This window comes from Macrotis lagotis, chromosome 1 (assembly GCF_037893015.1).
Source record: "Macrotis lagotis isolate mMagLag1 chromosome 1, bilby.v1.9.chrom.fasta, whole genome shotgun sequence".
Classification (NCBI taxonomy): Eukaryota; Metazoa; Chordata; class Mammalia; order Peramelemorphia; family Peramelidae; genus Macrotis; species Macrotis lagotis.
This window is the reverse complement of record NC_133658.1, coordinates 881,417,598-881,435,596: the sequence shown is the minus strand read 5'-3', so window position 1 is coordinate 881,435,596 and position 17,999 is coordinate 881,417,598. Positions and strand designations below refer to the sequence as shown.

At 38.5% G+C, this 17,999-nt stretch overlaps 1 protein-coding gene across 7 annotated transcripts in view; it reads left to right on the top strand.

Moving 5' to 3' along the window:
* Nucleotides 1-69: 69 nt before the first annotated feature.
* C1H1orf167 (chromosome 1 C1orf167 homolog) overlaps nucleotides 70-17,999 on the top strand; it is a 55,936-nt gene continuing 38,006 nt past the window's right edge. For all 7 annotated transcript variants that reach the window (XM_074218432.1, XM_074218430.1, XM_074218426.1 and 4 more), the window contains exons 1-2: nucleotides 70-2,478; nucleotides 6,436-6,625. In XM_074218432.1, the coding sequence (XP_074074533.1) occupies nucleotides 6,568-6,625 (58 nt within the window). In that variant the 5' untranslated portion in view covers nucleotides 70-2,478; nucleotides 6,436-6,567. The remainder of the gene's footprint in view (nucleotides 2,479-6,435; nucleotides 6,626-17,999) is intronic.

The window sequence follows — 17,999 nt, the reverse complement described above, 5'->3', positions numbered from 1 at the left end:
TGGCACACCCACCATGGCTTCAGCACCTTGATGCCTACTCACAGAGGGGGAGGCTTCAGAAAGGAGAATGCTGCCTCTGTTTTCTTCAACAGGGGGATGCCCCACCAGCCTGACCTGCGGCCCTCTCTGAACCAAGTAGCCCCATGGCCTTGGTAGGGAGGGCTTCATCACTCCCACGTTTCATCGTGCCAGACCTGTGTTTCCTACAGGGTCCCCAGTCTCCATTCATGGTCATCTCCCAGGGGACCATAAGGGCAGGAACTGTAACAGGGCTCCCTGACCTTTTCCCAAGTCTTCTTAGACCACTTCTGAGTCTTCAACCTTATTCTTGTCCTTGGCTGCAGTTCATTAAGGGCTCTGGCCTGAGAAATTCCAGTCATTCCTTGAGGGAGGTGGATGAGGAGTAGGAAGTGGGGGGGGGGGGGGACACTTGAGACCCAGCTGCTGGAACCCCTCTGTATCCATGGGAGCTTCTGCAGGGCCACACAGAGCCTTGACCTCTAACTCCTCAGCTGAGGGAAAAGAGAGTTCCTCACTCCCATGGATTTATTGAATGATATGATGGGCAAAACTGTTGGCTACCAGAGACAAAGATCGCTGCCTCATCCTCTCTTTACTCAAGGCTCCTACCGCCTAATGGAGGAAAAATGATTTCAGAGAGGCAATTTGGGAGGCTAGGGAGGGGCAGCATCACTAGCCAAGCAGGGCTTTGTGGCCATGAGCAAAGGTACTGTTGAGTCTAAAGGCAGAGGGCAGGATAGTTCAGTGTTCTGGTTTGGCTGAGGTACTAAATACTTAAAATGATGTAAATGAAAGAGAGCCAGGATTTTGAAAGGAAACCAGATTGTGGTGAGCCTGGAATCCCTATATTTAGCAAACCCTGGGGAGCCAGCACTGAAGGCTGGGATTCAGGATTTTTAAAAAAATGTTTTGGTGGAAGTGACTTTCTTTCCAGGCTGCCTCAAATTAAGGAGCACTTGCTGAAAGAGGAGGAAACCATCATGGATCTCAAAGCTAGGGGAGGTGGGTGAGTGGGTAGGGAATGAAACTGGCCTTTTGGAGCCAAGAGCTCCAATTAGGATATGACTGGTTCCAACCAAGAATCGTGGAATCCAGTTCACCCAACCACAGCAGGGTACAAAGGGAATTGGATTCAAATCATGATTCTGTTCCTTAATGTATGTGTGACCTTGGATAAGTCACTTAACCTGTGAGTCTGTTTCCTCAACTGAAAAATGAACCAAATGATCACCAAGATCTCCATGATTCTATGAACTCATTTGTGGAGCTTAGGGGATATCTGAACAAAAGGCTCACAAACCCCTATATGAACTTGGGTGAGGGAAACAGTGTTCTCACCAATCAACTGAAATGTAGCACTTCCTTTATCTAGAAGCATTCTGAAAAGGCTCTTGTGTGTGTGGAAGCCCGATATATCATGTTAAGTGTAACTTAGAGGAATGCATCAGGAAACGGGAGGGAGATCGGTTGGAAAATGATTCCAAGGGGCTTGACTCTAGAGGAGCAATTGAGGGCCTGAACAAGAGTGGTTCCTTTGAGGGTGCTGAGGGAAGGGGCAGGATGCAAGAGCATCGGGAAGCCCAATCAACAGGGCCTGGCAGGTGATCACATCGAAGGGGTGGAGACAGGACAGCCAAAGGTGACTTGGCATTGGCCACCTTGGCTGGTTCCACGGAGCTGGGTGGTGTGGAGACCTCACCTCCCAGGAGAGGCCAGACTCTCCTCTCTGCACTTCCAATTCCTCCTCGGGAGAATAAGCCCAAGTGATCTGAGATCTATCTATTGGACATCCGAACTGAAATACACAGCCTCATTGATCCATCTTGTCCAACCAATTTTACAAATGAGCAAACTGAGGCCTAGGAAAGGGAAGTGACTGGACCAAGGTCTCCCAGGAAGCAAGGATTTAGGCTTCTCCAGCTCTCAGAACCAGTTTTACCAGCAAACACCCAGCGGGGCCCAGGTTGAAGTTGGACCAAAACAGTCAAGCAGAGGCTGTCCTGACCCTGACCTCTCGGTCAGGGCACTGGGCACTGCCCGAAAAGATAGGCAGAAGCTGAGTGCCGGGGAGATGGAGGCTGTGCTGAGGGCAAGGTCCACCGCTACATCTAAAGACTCTTTGGTCCAGGACCCGGTGGCACCGGCACCCCCTGATGTGCCCCTCCCCAGAATAGGATCTGCAGGGATGGGGGGTCCCGGGAAGAGCGGCCGCAATTCGCGAAGATGCCCCACGCAGCGCCCCAGGTCTGCGTCGGCCCCCAGGCCGGGGCGCCCTGCGAACCTCGCCCCGCCCCCCCGAGGCCGCGGGGCCCGGGCCTGCCAGTCGTTACTCGCCCTGGCCCGGACCCCGCCCGCCGCGGCAGCTGAGCCCTCCGGAGGGGCGGAGAAGCCGAGCACCCCACGGTGGAAGCGAGTCGGGGCGTCCGGGAGGAGTGGAGAAGCAGATCGACAGATGGGGTGCGCCCGGGAGGGATGAGGGATGCGGCGGGAGTCCGGACCTGGGCTGGAGCAAGAGGACTGATGCGGGGCCGGGCTAGATAAGCGCCCCGGGGCTGGAGGGGGTGCAAGGTGCGGGTGCTGGCAAGGCAGTGAACAGCACCGGAGGCGCGTCTTGGGAGTGAGTTGGCATGGGACGGCAGGTGAAGGGCCCTGAGAGACCCAGGGCGTGCACGGCACAGTCCTGGGCCCTCATTAAGGAGAGACTCGGATTTGGGAAACAGAGGGAGGAAGGAGCTGGGTCCTTGGGAAGCAGCCTGTGAGTGGAGATCTAACCTAGACAAACACGGTGGAGAAGGGAAAACGGGACAGAAGGCCGGGGAGAGGACGAATACTGTGTGGAAAGACACCCCGAAATTTGGGTCATAAAAATGTTCCCTCTGGGTGGAGAGGGACAGGACATCACAGACATACAAACACATGTGTAGGGACAATTGTGGGACAGTTGGAGGAGCCTGAGGCCTGGCTTTTCCTCCTCTTTGCATTCCCTTTCCTTCTCTACATCGACCCTGCCCTTGGCTTCGTCCCCTATTCTCTCCTCCTTCCCCCCAGGCTCTGATAAGGAGGTGGCTTCCCTTGCTTCTCCCTTTCTCTACAGATCTCCCCTGCCTGTGGCTTCATCCCCTTTTTCTCTCCTCCTTCCCCCCAGGCTCTGATAAGGAGGTGGCTTCCCTTGCTTCTCCCCTTCTCTACAGATCTCCCCTGCCCTTGGCTTCATCCCCTTTTTCTCTCCTCCTTCCCCCCAGGCTCTGATAAGGAGATGAGGGTCCTAGTCAAAGCCAACCTCTCTAAATGTTCCATTGATCTCATCCAGCAAATTACCCACACAATCATTAATAATGTTCACTCTCTCCTTATCCTGGATTCCTTTTTTATAGACACCTGCCTCTCTCCTATCATTTAATTTTTTTATGATGTAAATAGCATTTTCCAATTACAGGTTATTTTTCATAAGATCTTGAGTTCCAAAGTTTCCTCTCTCTTTCTCCTTTCCCTCCCCCAACCCATGACAGCAAATAATCTGATAGAGGTTATGTACAATCTTGTCAGATTTCCACATTAATCATGATGTGAAAAAAAAAGACAGAATAAAAGGAAGAAAACAGTGGGAGTAAAAAAGTGAAATCTGAATTCAATCTACATTCATACTTCATCAGTTCTTTCTCTGGATATAGATAGTATCGTCCATCATGAGTCTTTTGGAATTGGCTTGCATCATTGTATTACTGAGAAGAGCTAAGTCCATCACAGTGGATCATCACACAGTGTTGCTGATATTATGTACAATGTTCTACTGGGTCAGCTTACTTCACTTTGCATCCATTTATGATGCAAAGGTTTTTCTGAAACAACCTTCTTATCATTTCTTTCTTTATGAATTTATTTATTTTCCAACTACATACAAAGACAGTTTTCAAAATTTGTTTTTTGGTAAGATTTTTGAGTTCTACATTTTCTTCCTTCCCTCCCCCTTTGACATTGAGTAATCTGCTATAGGTTACTTATAATTACGTCAAGCATATTTCCATATTAGTCATGTTGTGGAAGAAGAATCAAAACAAAAGGGAAAACAACAAAAGGGAAAAAACATAAAGCATAAAACAGATTTTTTAAATGGAAAATAGTATGCTTTGGTCTGCATTCCAACTTCTGGATGTGGATGGCAGTTTCCATCACAAGTCCTTTGATCATTGTACTGCTGAGGAGAGCTAAGACTATAATAGTTGATCATCACACACTGGTGCTGTTAATGTATCCAACGTTCTTCTGGTTCTGCACACATTACTCGGCATCAGTTCATGTAAGTCTTTTGAAGTTTTTCTGATCTGCTTACTCATGATTTCTTACAGAACAATTGTACTCCATCATATTCATATACCACATCATCTACACAACTTTATATAACCCTTCCCCAGTTGATGGACATCTCCTCAATTTCCAGTTCTTTGTTATATCCCATCATTTTTAAACATCCTTTACTAATCCTTTTTATTCTTTCCTCCTCATCTGAACACTTTAGGGAAGAAGGAAAAAACATGCTACAATTTCTGGCCTCCAATTCTTCTCAGTCACATCTTACCCTTCTAAAATATAACTGCATTCCTCATCATTCAAATGAAACTGCCCCACAACTTCTGAAATTACTGAAAGTTTTACCATCTTCTCCACTTTGGCAACCATGGCAACAGCATTGCTTTCTCTGTCTTCCTCCCCCTACATAATCATTCAGTTGCTAGAAGTTGCTGAAAAAAAATGCCTTTCTATTGATTGAGTTCTATCTTCACAGCATCAGTATCTATTCACAAGCCACTACTCTGTTTCAGGCCTTTCACCTCTTGTCACCTAGACTATTTGGGGAGCTTCCTAATAGGTCTCCACATCACCAACAATCCAATCTATCCTCCAAACAGTTGCCAAAGTGATTTTCCTAAAGTTTAGATCTGGCCATATGATTCCCTTTATTAAAACTCCAGTGGCTTCCTTTTTCCTCTAGGATAAAATATAGATTCCTTTGTTAGGCATTTAAATTCCTTCAAACCTGGCCCCAGTCTCTCTTATTTTCTGTTACATGCTCCAACTGAAAATGGCCTTCTTGGTGTTTCTCACATGGTGCTCCATCTCTGGTCTCGGCTTTTAAATTAAATTTTGAATTGAATTTTGATTGAATTCAGATTTCACTTTTTTCCCCCCATTGTTTTTAAATTAAATTCTTCCTCCTGGAAGACATGCCTTGTATCTGGGTGACTCAGTGAGCCTTGAGTCAGGAAGACTTGAGTTCAAATTTGACCTCAGATTAGCTGTATGACTCTGAGTAAGCCACTTAACCTCTGTCAGCCTCAGTTTCCTCAACTGTAAAATGAGGATTATAACAACACCAACCTCCCAGGGATATTGTAAGGATCAAATGAGAACATATTTGAAAAAACATTTTTGAAAAGCATAAAGAATATTAATAAATCCTTGTTCCCTTTTTTAATCTCCTTTAAGATTCTTCTCAAGCACCACTTTCTTCTACATGGAGCCTTTCCAATTTATCAAGCTTACCTTGTATTCAGTTTCTTATATTTTTCATATCATAATAAGAATTAATATTTACCTAACACTTTAAAATTTCCAAAGCCACTTAGAAAAATTATCTTATTTGGTCCTTATAACAATCCTGGGATCAAGGTACTGTTATCATCTTGACTTTATGAATAAAGAGGTCATGGAAGATGGTTAAATGACTTTCCCAGGGTCATACCACTAGAGGCAGGATGTGAACTCAAGTCAAAGTACCTAGCACTTTCCAGTGTGTCAGGAACATAGGAGGTTCTTAATAAATGCTAATTGATTAATTATCGAATGAATACAGTCTTCCTAACTTCAAATCTAGGGCTCCATTCAGTGTACCCCCTAGTTGCTGATACTCTTGTTTTTTCCCCGGATGGAATATAAGCCCTTTGAGGGAAGCAACTTTTTTTTTGGGGGGGGGGAATCTTTATATCCCCAAGGCCTATCAAAGAGCCTTGCATAGACCAAATACTTATTGACTGATGGATCATTTTATTTTCTGGAGAAAAACATGGTTCCAGGGAGAACAGACAGACATTTTGCCGAAGAGAGACAGAGAAAGAATTATCAGAGGGGCTAGGAAGGGAAGAATCTTGATTCTGGCAAATCTTCCATAGGATTTACAACAGGAAAGGACATGAGAGGGCATCGGTTCAACTCTGCCATCTTAAAGATAAGGAAATGAAGATGGGAGGGTTGACAGAATCAGCTGACTCCCCAGTTCACCAGGCATCCCACCCAGTTAGACTTAGGAAGGTCAGGTACTATCCTGGAAGGAGAGGGGAAGCTAAAGAGATAAGACAGTGAAGGTCCCATAAGGAGAAGCCTTGACCCTGCTCTACCTTTGATTTTCTGATCTCCCAGCCTTCTCTTTGACACCTGGTCAGTCTGTGATCTGTTATCCATCATTGCTACCTGGAAAGACCATTCTGATAGGAGCACCTACCCCAGAACCTGGGCTGAAAACTTCCTGGTGACATTCCCAGTTTAGAGCCCATGGATACCATTCGGAAGGAGAACATGCCACCCTGGCCAGGAGACCATCTGAAATCAGGTATGAGGTTCCTACCTTCTGGGTTATATCTGCTGCCCTTCTGGAAGTCAAGATCCCCTTTTCCAAGAAGAACTTTAACTTTGGTCTAGTCAGCTTCCACTTATTTCAGAGTGAAGCCTCTCAGGGACTCATCCGAGTCATTTCTCGGTTGCTGGGATTTAGCAGCTCCTAGGAGTAGATAGTAGACTCTGGTGCCCCTTTTCTGGAGAGAGGAAGACAATCTGAGATAAGTTCACTTCCATGGTAGGGGAATAGAAGGTATGGGTCTCTTTACCCAATTCTGGGAATTGATGAGAAAAGTTCTGTGTACAGTAAGAAAAACCAGGAGATAGAAGCCATTGCCAGATTTGTTTACAGAATTCGAGTTAGAAGGACCTCAAAGTCTCTCTGATCGAACTTTTATTAGTTAAAAAATGACTTCTCCAACATGGCGGACAAGTGACAATCCAACCTTGGCTTGAAACCCATAATATTTTTTGGATTAGAGATTGTCTCCTCCTGCAGGTTGGAGTCAGTAATTCTACACTTTAAGGATGTTGAGGAAAGGAAAGATGTTTTGTTTTTTTACATTATACCTAATGGCAAATTTGGTGTCTGCTTCTTCCATCCTATTACTACTGATTCTGCCCCCTAGGCCCAAGCAGAATAAGAAGGATTCTTCTTTCCTACTTTTGAAGCCAGTCCCACCCTAAGTCTTCTCTTCTCTTCTCCCAGGTTTGTTCATCAGACCTTAAGTTCCATTATCTTGCTGTCCTACCTTGAATATTTAGCCAATGACTTTGGTTCCTCTTTCTACAACTTTTGTCTAGTGTTCCTTTCTTCTGGGGCTGAGCAGAATCCCATACAGCCCTTCTCTTCCCAGTTGCTTTAATTGAACCTAACATGGCATAACCTCAAGGCTCTTCACCATTTTGGTTGCCCTATTCTGGACAGCCTCTTTCCCCATGCTTCTTTGAATGTGATCCTAGAACTGAGCACAATATTATTTCAAATGTGCTCCAACTAGGGCAGAATACATTTAGACAATCACCTGACTGCTATTCCTAACTAAATTCACCTAAACCCTCATTAATTTTATTTAGCTGTCATATCAACACTCAGATGCCTTCCAGATGTTGACTACTCACCTCATTTTATATTTGTAAAATTGATTTTTTGAGCCGGAGCAGGATACTTTACATTTATCCCTATTAAAATGGATCTTACTAGGTTCAGTTCTATGTCACCCACAATGTTAACCACCCTACTCTGCTTTGTGCCATCTGTGAATTGAACAAACTCGTCATTTATGTCTCTATACCTATATTCAATAGCTCATTAAATTGGAAGTCATATTCTTCCAGTCTTTCAACCAGAGGCCACAAAGAAGGCAGGATCATTTTGAAGGCAGGGCCTTCTCAGGCCTTCTCAGGCCTCTTACTTTTTAGTCTGTAAGAGTCTGGATACCTGGGTGTCCTTGGGCAAGTCACTTCATCCTGTTTGCCTCAGTTTTCTCATCTGTAAAGTGATCTAGAGAAGGAAATGGCAAACTACTCTGGATTTTTTGTCAAGAAAACCCTTACTGAGGTAATGAAGAGTCAAACAGGACTAAAATGACCAAACCACCATCACAATCCCATGAGTATATTTCATCTTTATTTGATGTCTTTGGAAGGATAAATCTAGCATCCCTAGATATATCACCACAAAGTATATGATAGTCTAGAGACTTTTTGGGTATAATTCAAAATTGCTTTCCAAAATATCTAGATCAATCCACAGCACTGCCCACATTTGAAATTTTTCTCCTTTGTTACCTTTGCCAGTCTAATATGTATAAAGTGGATTCTCTTGAGTTGACTTCATTTTCATTTCACTAATTTTTAGTGATTTGGAGCACTTTTTCATATAGCAATTTAACTTAATTTAATTTTTAAAATAATGATTTTTTTAAAAAATTGTGCTTCAAATGCTCCTCCTTCAATCCTTCTATCCAATGAAAAGGCAAGCTATATGATATACATTTAAAGTTAGGCAAAACATATTTCTAAAAATATGACTGTTGATTGTTTGTATTTCTTCCTATGAAAACTCCCTGTTTGTAATCCTTTGACCATTTGCCTTATGGGGAACTGCTCTTAGTCTTATAAAGTCACTCACAAGATCAAATATAAAAATTATTTGGCATTTATATAATCTAGGCTTGTTCCCCATCTCCTTTCTAGGTTTCTTACATCTTATTCCCACCATGTACTCTGCAGTCCAGTTAACAGTGGCTTCATTGCTAACCTCACCTCCCAACTCCCTTTTCTCTGGCTCTCCCTCATGTTTGGAATTCTCTCACTCCTTAGTACCACCAGCTCCTTGACTTCCTTCAAATGCCAATTAAATTCCCAACTTCTCCAAGAAGCCTTCTCTCATCCCCTTTAATGCTTTCCTTTTGAAATTTCCTTCATTATCCTGTCTTTAGCTTGTTTGTACATAGTTGTTTACATGTTGCTTCTCCCTTTTGACCTGAGATTAGGGACTGCTTTTTGCTGTTCTCTGAACCCTAAATCCATAACACAGTGCCTAGATGTACCTAGCTTAGTAGGCACTAAATAAATGTTTATTTACAGACCGAATTATATGTGTTCCAAAAATCTTAGTATAGTTTTAAGCTATTAAAGGAAAGACTGTATGTCTTATTATAATAAGACCTTTAACAGAAGGATTTACTGCAGAGATTTATCCTTAGCTACTTGTTTCTCTTCTAATTTTAACTGCATTCATTTTTATCTTTTATGATCCTTTGTTCTTTATATGCTCATGAATCTTCTCCCTATCCATAGATCAGAAAGGTAATTTCTTCCTTGTTATCTTTATGTCCTCAATGGCCATTCGAAGTTTATCTTGGTATATGTTGTGAGATGTTGGTCTATACCTTCTTCCATATTAATTTCAATTTTCCTGTCAAAGAAAGAACCCATATCCCAGTATCTGACATCTTTGGGTCTGATCAAATATCAGTCTACTTCATTCATTAGCTTCTATATGTACATTCCTCTAATTGATCTATTTTTTTTTAAATACAGAAAATCATTTTGGTGATTTCTACTTTGTAATAGTTTGAAATCTAGTACTGCTAGACCATTCTCATTCTCATTATTTTTCCATTGCTTCCCTTAACCTTTTTTTTCTTCCATAAGAATTTTATTTTTTTTTCCTATGGCTAAAATAATCTTGAGGTAGTTTGATTGGTAGTGTATAAATGATTAAATGAATTTAGTTAGTATTCATTCTTATGTTATTGACTTGATCTACATATAAGAAATCAATATTTCTCTAATTACTTGTTTTATTATTATAATTATTACTACAAAGAATCTTTAGTAGTTGAGTTCATGGGCGTATCTAAATAAGTAGTTATCCAAATATATTATGCATTAATTATTTTCAATGGAATTTGTCTTCCCATCTTTTCTTGTACTGATGGTGATTTAGGTGGATTTCTTTTATATCTTTCATCTTTGCTCAATTTATTATTTCAATTAATTTTAGTCAACTCTTTAGGGTTTTCTAAATCAATTGTCAAATCATCTGTAAAAAGTACTAATTTTGTTTCTTCTTTGTCTGTGTATTCTCTTGATTTCTCTTGATTGTTTTATTGTTATAGTTAACATTTCTAGTTCTTTGTAAGATATTAGTGATGATAAATGGTCATCTTTGCTTTATTTGTGATCATAATAGAAAAACCTCCAACTTTTTCCAGTACAAATAATGTTTGTTCTTGATTTGAGAGAATTATGATTTTTTATGTTAAAAAATTCATTTATTCCTTGCTTTCTAGTGTTTTTTAATAGAAACAGGTATTGGATTTTGTGAAAAGCCTTTTCAATATCTACTGACATAAGCATGCAATTTGATTATTTTTATTACTAACATAGTTGATTTTGTTTATAGTGCACCTTTTATTGGTTCAGTTTTACATTCCTGACATAAATCTTACTTAGTCATGGTGTGGAATCTTTCTAATATAGTGTTTTGTGGCCTATTTTCTAACATTTACATTTTTTGCATTGATGTTCATTGGAGGGGCAGCTAGGTGGCGCAGTGTATAGAGCACCAGCCCTAGAGTCAGGAGGACCTAAGTTCAAATGTGACCTCAGACACTTAATAGTTGCCTAGCTGTGTGACCTTGGTCAAGTCACTTAGCCCCATTGCCTTAAAAACCTTTTTTTTTAAAAAAAAGATAGATGTGCATTGGGGATATCATTCTATAGCTTATTTCTGTTTTGTCTCTCCTTGGTTTACATATTAAGATCACATTCCGGGGCAGCTAGTGGATAGAGCACTGGCCCTAGACTCAGGAGAACCTGAGCTCAAATTTGGTCTCAGACATTAATAATAATCTAGTTCTGTGATCTTGGGCAAGTCACTTCACCCCATTGCCTTGCAAAAAAAAAATCATTTTCCTATGATAGAAGATTAGAAGGGTTATATCTTTTCTGCCCTTTTTTGCAAATGGCTCATATAAGATTAAAATCAATTATTCTTGGAGTGTTTGATAGAATTTATTTATAAATCTATTTGGAATATTTTCTTCAAAAATTTTTTAAATTATTTTAAACTTTTTATTAAATTTTTAATTCCAACTTCTCTCTCTCTCTCTTCCTCCATATTCTTCACCACCAATTCAGAAGGCAAGGAATATATCAATTAAACATGTGAAATCATGTAAAATATATTTCCATATTAGATGTGGTAAAAAAAAGCAAGAAAAAAGCAAATGGAAAAATTGTGTTCCTGTCTGCACCACAGACTTCATGAGTTCTATCTCTTTATAATAGATAGCACTTTTTTTTATCATGATCTTTCAGAATTGTTTTGAATCATTGTATTTATCAAAGTAGCTAAGTCTTTCCATTGATCATCATTATACTATTGTTTTGTGTACGGTGATCTCCTGGGTCTGATCATTTCACTTTGCATCAATTCATCAAGTTTTTCTAAAATTATCTCCCTTGTCATTTCTTATAGGACAACGATATTCCACCGCAGTCAATATGCAATTTGTTCAACCCTTCCTCAATTGATGGGCATACTCTCAGTTTTTAACTTTAATGTAACAAAAAGAGTTTCTATAAATATTTTTGCACATATATGTTTTTTTTTCTTTTTTCTCTCTGTTCTCTTTGGGATATAGGTTTCAAAGTAGTATTGCTAGATTAAAAGGTATATATAGTTTTATAGCTCTTTTAGGTATGGTTTTTAAATTTTTCTTTAGAATGGTTGGACTAGATTTTTTAGTGTCTGGGATGTTTTCTTAGGGAGTTCATTTATTTATGACTTGTTCAATTTTTTTCTGATATTAGATGACTCAAATAATCTATTTCTTTGTTAATCTGCCTTTTTTCCCCCAAAAGTATTCACTCATCAAAATGAATACTTTAAATTGACAAAAAAGGTGATAGCATAAACAAATTATAGGAAATCATGGCATAGTTTACCTGTGAGATGTATGGAGAAAAGAAGAATTTATGACCAAATCAAACACAAGATAGAGAACATTATGATATAAAAATGTATAATTTTCATTATATTAAATTTAAAAGTTGTTGCATAAACAAGATCAATGCAGTCAAAATTAAAAGAAAATGGAAAAAATGGAAGAAAAAATTTATAGCAAGTTTCTCTGATAAAGGCTGTTATTACCAATTGATAAATGGTCAAAGATTATAAGCAGGAAACTTTCAGATGAAGTCAAAGCTATCTACAGTCATATATAATGGTCTAAATCATTCTTTAACTAAAGAAATGCAAATTAAAACATCTCTGAGGCACCATCTCACACCTATCTGACTGGCTAATATGACAAAAAAGGAAATAAATTTTAGAGAGGCTGTGCGAATACTGGAACACTAATACACTGTTGGCAGTAGTAAAAATTCTGGAGAGCAATTTGGAACTCTGCCCAAAGGTCTATAAAATTGTACATACCCTTTGATCCAGCAATACCACTACCAGGTCTGTATCCCAAAGAAATCAAAAATGCATTAGTGATCCAGTTTCCCCCCCCTGACATTGATCATTTTCCTTTTTAGTTATGTTGGTCAGTCTGAGGGATGTGAGGTGATACATCAGAATTGTTTTAGTTTGCTTTTCTCTAATCAATAATGATTTAGAGCATTTTATTATATGACTATCGAAAGCTTTAATTTCTTCATCTGACTGCCTTTTCATATCCTTTGACCATTTATTAGTTGGAGAACGACTTGTATTCTTACAAATTTGACTCAGTTCTCTTGATATTTTAGAAATGAGTCCTTTGTCAGAAATACTAGTTTGGAAGATTTCGGTTGCAAGTCAGATGGAAACTTCCTATGGTCATTAGGGTGAAGCAGCAAAGCAGAATTAATGCTTCTTTAATTTTATTTCCACTAATAAAGTCATGTTGGGTTTCTGGTATTGAATCATAATGATTTCATTACCCTTTCACTTTCTTTCTTTCCAAATTTACTTCCTTTTCTTTCATTTCTGACTTCTGAAACCATCAAAAAAGAACAAAACCACACCCAGGCCTTCTGTCTGTCATATTTACCTTTTTCTATGATCCTTGAAAATATTAGAGTTCTGAGAAAGCATATGTTTTTTATCTTCCTATTAGCATGTCAACAGTTTATCCTTATATAGACTTCAGTTGAACAAATATGTATAATTTGTGTGCATCATTCTGTTAATTATTGTGTTTCATTTCAAAATGTTCTAACCTTTTTTATCCAGATTGCTTGAAATTCTCAGTTTCTTGAAAGGCTCATTTTTTTCTCTTATAGGATGATGCTAGTTTTTCTGTACAGATTATTCCATATAGGTTATTATAGGTTAAAATCCTTCATAGTTTGCTTTTGGGAATATTTTATTTTAAGCTCTCCTTTTTTTTTAGGCAAAAACTGCAAAGCCTTATGTAATTTTAACTATGACTTCTTAGAACTTGAACTAGGTACTACTTGCATTTTTTCTTTGGTTTGGAAGATAAGGATTTTGGCAACAGTGTTGCTGGGAGTTTTTTTATTTTGGGATTTCTTTCTGGATGTCAGTGATAGATCCTTTTTTATTTTCACTTTTCCATCTGAATCTAAGAGCTTTGGACAGTTGTTATCTATTTCTTGAAATATAGGATCTAAAATTTTTCTTGATTACAATTTTCAGTTAGTCTGATCATTCTTACCTTATCTTTCCTTGTGTTTAGGTCAATTTTTTAGAATATTATATTCCTTATATTTTTCTGTAAGGGTTTTTTCCAATCTCTTGATTTTGTGTTTGGATTTCTTGTTACCTTACTGAGTTGTTTTCTTCATTTTGTCTCATTTTCAGGACATTCAGTTCTTGAAAGAGGTTGCCACTTTTGATTTCTAATGTTTCAATTTTACTTGCTATGCTTCCCTCCCTAATTCTTTTTATATCTCTTGTTAGATTCCTTCCAAGTATTCTTGTCATCTGTTTTTGGCTATTTTTTTCTCTGAAACTTTCCTTGGACATGTTAGAAAGTTACTCTTTTCTTTGGGAGACCTTTCTGTCCATTTTATCATAGTATTTGGCATTTTGTTGGGTTTGTTCATTTCAGCAGCCCCAGAGTATGGAGTGGGGGAATGGGGTTGGGGAGCTCTACATGAATTGAACTCTAATTTGTAGTATGGACGGGTTTTATTTGAGTCTGAGCTTGATGGCTTAAATGAGGCCCCCCCCCCCCCACCTTCTACAAGAATTGTTTGATCTTCAATATGACAAAAAAAAGGAAAATGATTAATGTGGGAAGGGATGTGGGAAGACTGGAACACTGATGCACCATTGGTGAAGTTGTGAACTAAACCAACCATTCTGGAGAACCATTTGTAACCATGCCCAAAGTACAATCAAACTATGCATACCATATCCAGCAATACCACCTAAGTCTATATCCCAAAGAGATCACAAAAAAAGATCCATATGTACAAAAATATTTATAGCAACTCTTTTTGTATTGGCAAAGAATTAGAAATTGGAGGAATATCCAGCAATTGAGGAATGACTGAACAAATTGTAGTATATAAAAGTGATGGAGTAAGAAATCACAAATGAGTGGACTTCAGAAAAGCCTGGACTTACATGATTCGATGCTAAGTAAAATGACCAGAGCCAGAACATTGTACACATTAATAGTCGTATTGTTTGATAATCAAATATAATGGACTTAACCCCTTTCAGCACTTCAGTGTTCTCAAGTAGTTCAAAGAGAATTCTAAAAGACTTGTGATGGAAACTATAATCCACATCCAGAGAAAGAACTTTGAAGTCTAAATGTAGACCAAAACATAATTCCAGTTTTTTAAATTTTTGTGTTTTATGTTTTGTTCCTCTCTCATGGTCCCCCCTTTTTGTTTTGATTCTTCTTTCATAACATAACTAATATGGAAGTATACTTGCTAAGGGGAGGCAGAAGGGAAGGGAGGGAGGGAAAAAAGAATTATTTGGCTTTCTCTCCTGCTGTGATTCAGACCCAGGCTGCTGGAATGTTGAGTTGGGTCAGGATTACTTAGGGGCTGTTTTTCTGCTGTGATCAGCTTTAGACCCACATTTTTCTGCTTGCTACTATAAGTAGCACTCCCATACTGGACCATGCCAAAGGCCTTTCTCTTCCATTTTCTTTAAAGAGAGTTCCAGATTGTTCCCTGTGTTTGACTCTGCCCCATATCTTTCTCCACTTTCTGTAGTGTCACAGGGGTCCAGGGCTTCCCCTGAGTTAGACACTACCTAGGTCATGGATTCCTAACCTTTAAAAAAGTTATAAATATTTTTTGTGAATTCTTCATCTAAATTTCCTCTTTTATCTCCTTCCAGAGAACCATTCCATATCACAAAGAATATTGGTTCTTAATTTATATATATATATATATATATATATATATATATACCATGGACTCATCTTACAGGCTGGTGAAGCTTAATGGATTACTTCTCAAAATAATATTTTAAAATTATAACATAAAATATAGAGTGTTACCAAGGAAACCAATTATATCGAAATAAAGTTATAATTTTTGAGTTTTACATTTTCCTCCCTCTCTCCCTTCCCTCCCTTCCCTCCCTCCTCCCCCTGACAGAAAGCTATCCAATATAGGCTCTACATGTGTAACTATGTTAAACATAGATCCATATTAATCATGTTCATGTTGTAAAAGAAAAATCAAATCCAAATGAGGGAAAAATATTAGAGAGGAAAAAAGACATAATACATAAGACAACTTTTAAAAATTGAAGAAGGTAAGCTTTGATCATGATTCCTTCTCTGGATATGGAGGGTATTTTCTATCACAAATCTTTTAGAATTGTCTTTGATTATTATACTGCTGAAATCAAGACTACCATAGCTGATCATCACCCAATGTTGTTGTTAGTGTCCACAATGTTCTGATTCTGCCCACTTCATTCAGCACAGTTCATGTAAGATTTTCCAGGCTTTTCAGAAGTCTCTTCTCTCATGAGTTCAAATAGAATAATGCCATTCATATATATCTCACATTCATATACCATAATTTGTTCAGTCATTCTCCATTTGATGGGCATCCCCTTAATTTCCAATTCTTTGCTGCTATGAAAGAACTGCTGTAAATATTATTGAACATGTGAGTTTTTTTAACCCTTTTTCATAATCTCTGGTGTAATTCCAAATTGCTCTCTGGAACAGTTGGATCAGTTCACAACTTGACCAAAAATGTATTAGTGTTCCAGTTTTCCCACATCCCCTCCGACATTGATCATTTTCCTTTTTGGTCATATTGGCCAATCTGAGAGGTGTGAGGTGATACCTCAGAATAGTTTCAATTTGCTTTTCTCTAATTAATAATGATTTAGAGCATTTTCTCATATGACTATAGATAGCTTTAATTTCTTCATCTGAGGACTGCCTTTTCATATCCTTTGACTATTTATCAGTTGGAGAATGACTTGTAGTCTCTGTTCTCTTTATAGTTTAGAAATAGTCCTTTGTCAGAAACACTAGTTGTAAAAATTGTTTCCCAACTTATTGCCTTTCTTTTAATCTTGCTTGTATTGGTTTTGTGCAAAAACTTTTCAATTTAATGTAATCAAAATTATTCACTTTGCATTTTATGATGTTCTCTTTCGCTTCTTTGGTCATTAACTGCTTCCCTTTCCATAGATCTGACAGATATACTATTCCTTCTTCTCCTAACTGACTTATCACCTTTTAGATCTAAATCCTGTAGCCATTACAACCTTATTTTGGTATAGGTGTGTGAGATGTTATCTAGTCCTAGTTTCTGGATTACTATCTTCCATTTTTCTCTGCAGTTTTTATCAAAGAGCTGAAATATTTGGATTTAGCAAATAGTAGATTTCTGTAGTCATTTATTACTCTTTCTTTTGCACCTTAATCTATTGCACTGATTATTCTATTTCTTAGCTAGGATCAAATAGTTTTGATGACGGATACTTTATAATATAATTTTAGATCTGGTGCAGCTGGGTCACCTTCCTTTGCATTTTTTTCATTAACTCCCTTGATATTCCTGAGCTTTGGTTCTTCCACATGAATTTTTTTCTGGCTTAATAACTTATTTTTTGAAAGTTTAATTGGTATGGCATAAAATAAGTAAATTTAATTTATGTAGAATTATCGTTTTTATTAATTAGCTCAGTCTAGCCATGAGCAATTGACATTTGTCCAGCTATTTAGATATGATTTTATTTGGGTAAACTTTTTTTTGTTTTCGTATAGTTTTGAGTCTACTTTGGCAGGTAGATTCCCAAATATTATGTGTTGTCTAAAATTACTTTAAGTGGAATTCTACATCACTTTTTATGTTCTTCCCACATTTTTTCATCATATTTTAGTGGTTCAATGGTATTCCTGCAAGCCTCCAAGGTGTTTCCTTCATGCAACATTCTATCACTCATACAAAACACTTGTTTTCTATAAACAAAAGATATCAATATATTTTTTTTGCTTTTTTGTGTTTTTATAAGGCAATGGGGTTAAGTGACTTTCCTAAGGTCACAAAGCTAGGTAATTAGTAAGTATCTGAGGCTAGATTTAAACTCAGGCCCTCCTGACTCCAAGGCTGATGCTCTATCCACTGTGCCACCTAGCTGTCCAATCGATATAATTTAAAAAGGCCTCTCTGTGCCTTCTCTCCCCACTTACCCCCAAAATGGTCTTTCTTGTGTGGAATGGATGTCTTCCTTATTATCCCTGTCTAGAAGCACCTCTGACTTCTTTCAAAGCACAACTTCCTGATTCCAGGACCTTTCCATTCTCCCCTACCATTCTCAGTCTTATTGAGGATTTCCTATGTGACAGGTCCTACATGCTGAGCCCTATGGGTACAGATCCAAAAGAAAACTTGTTCCAGCCCTC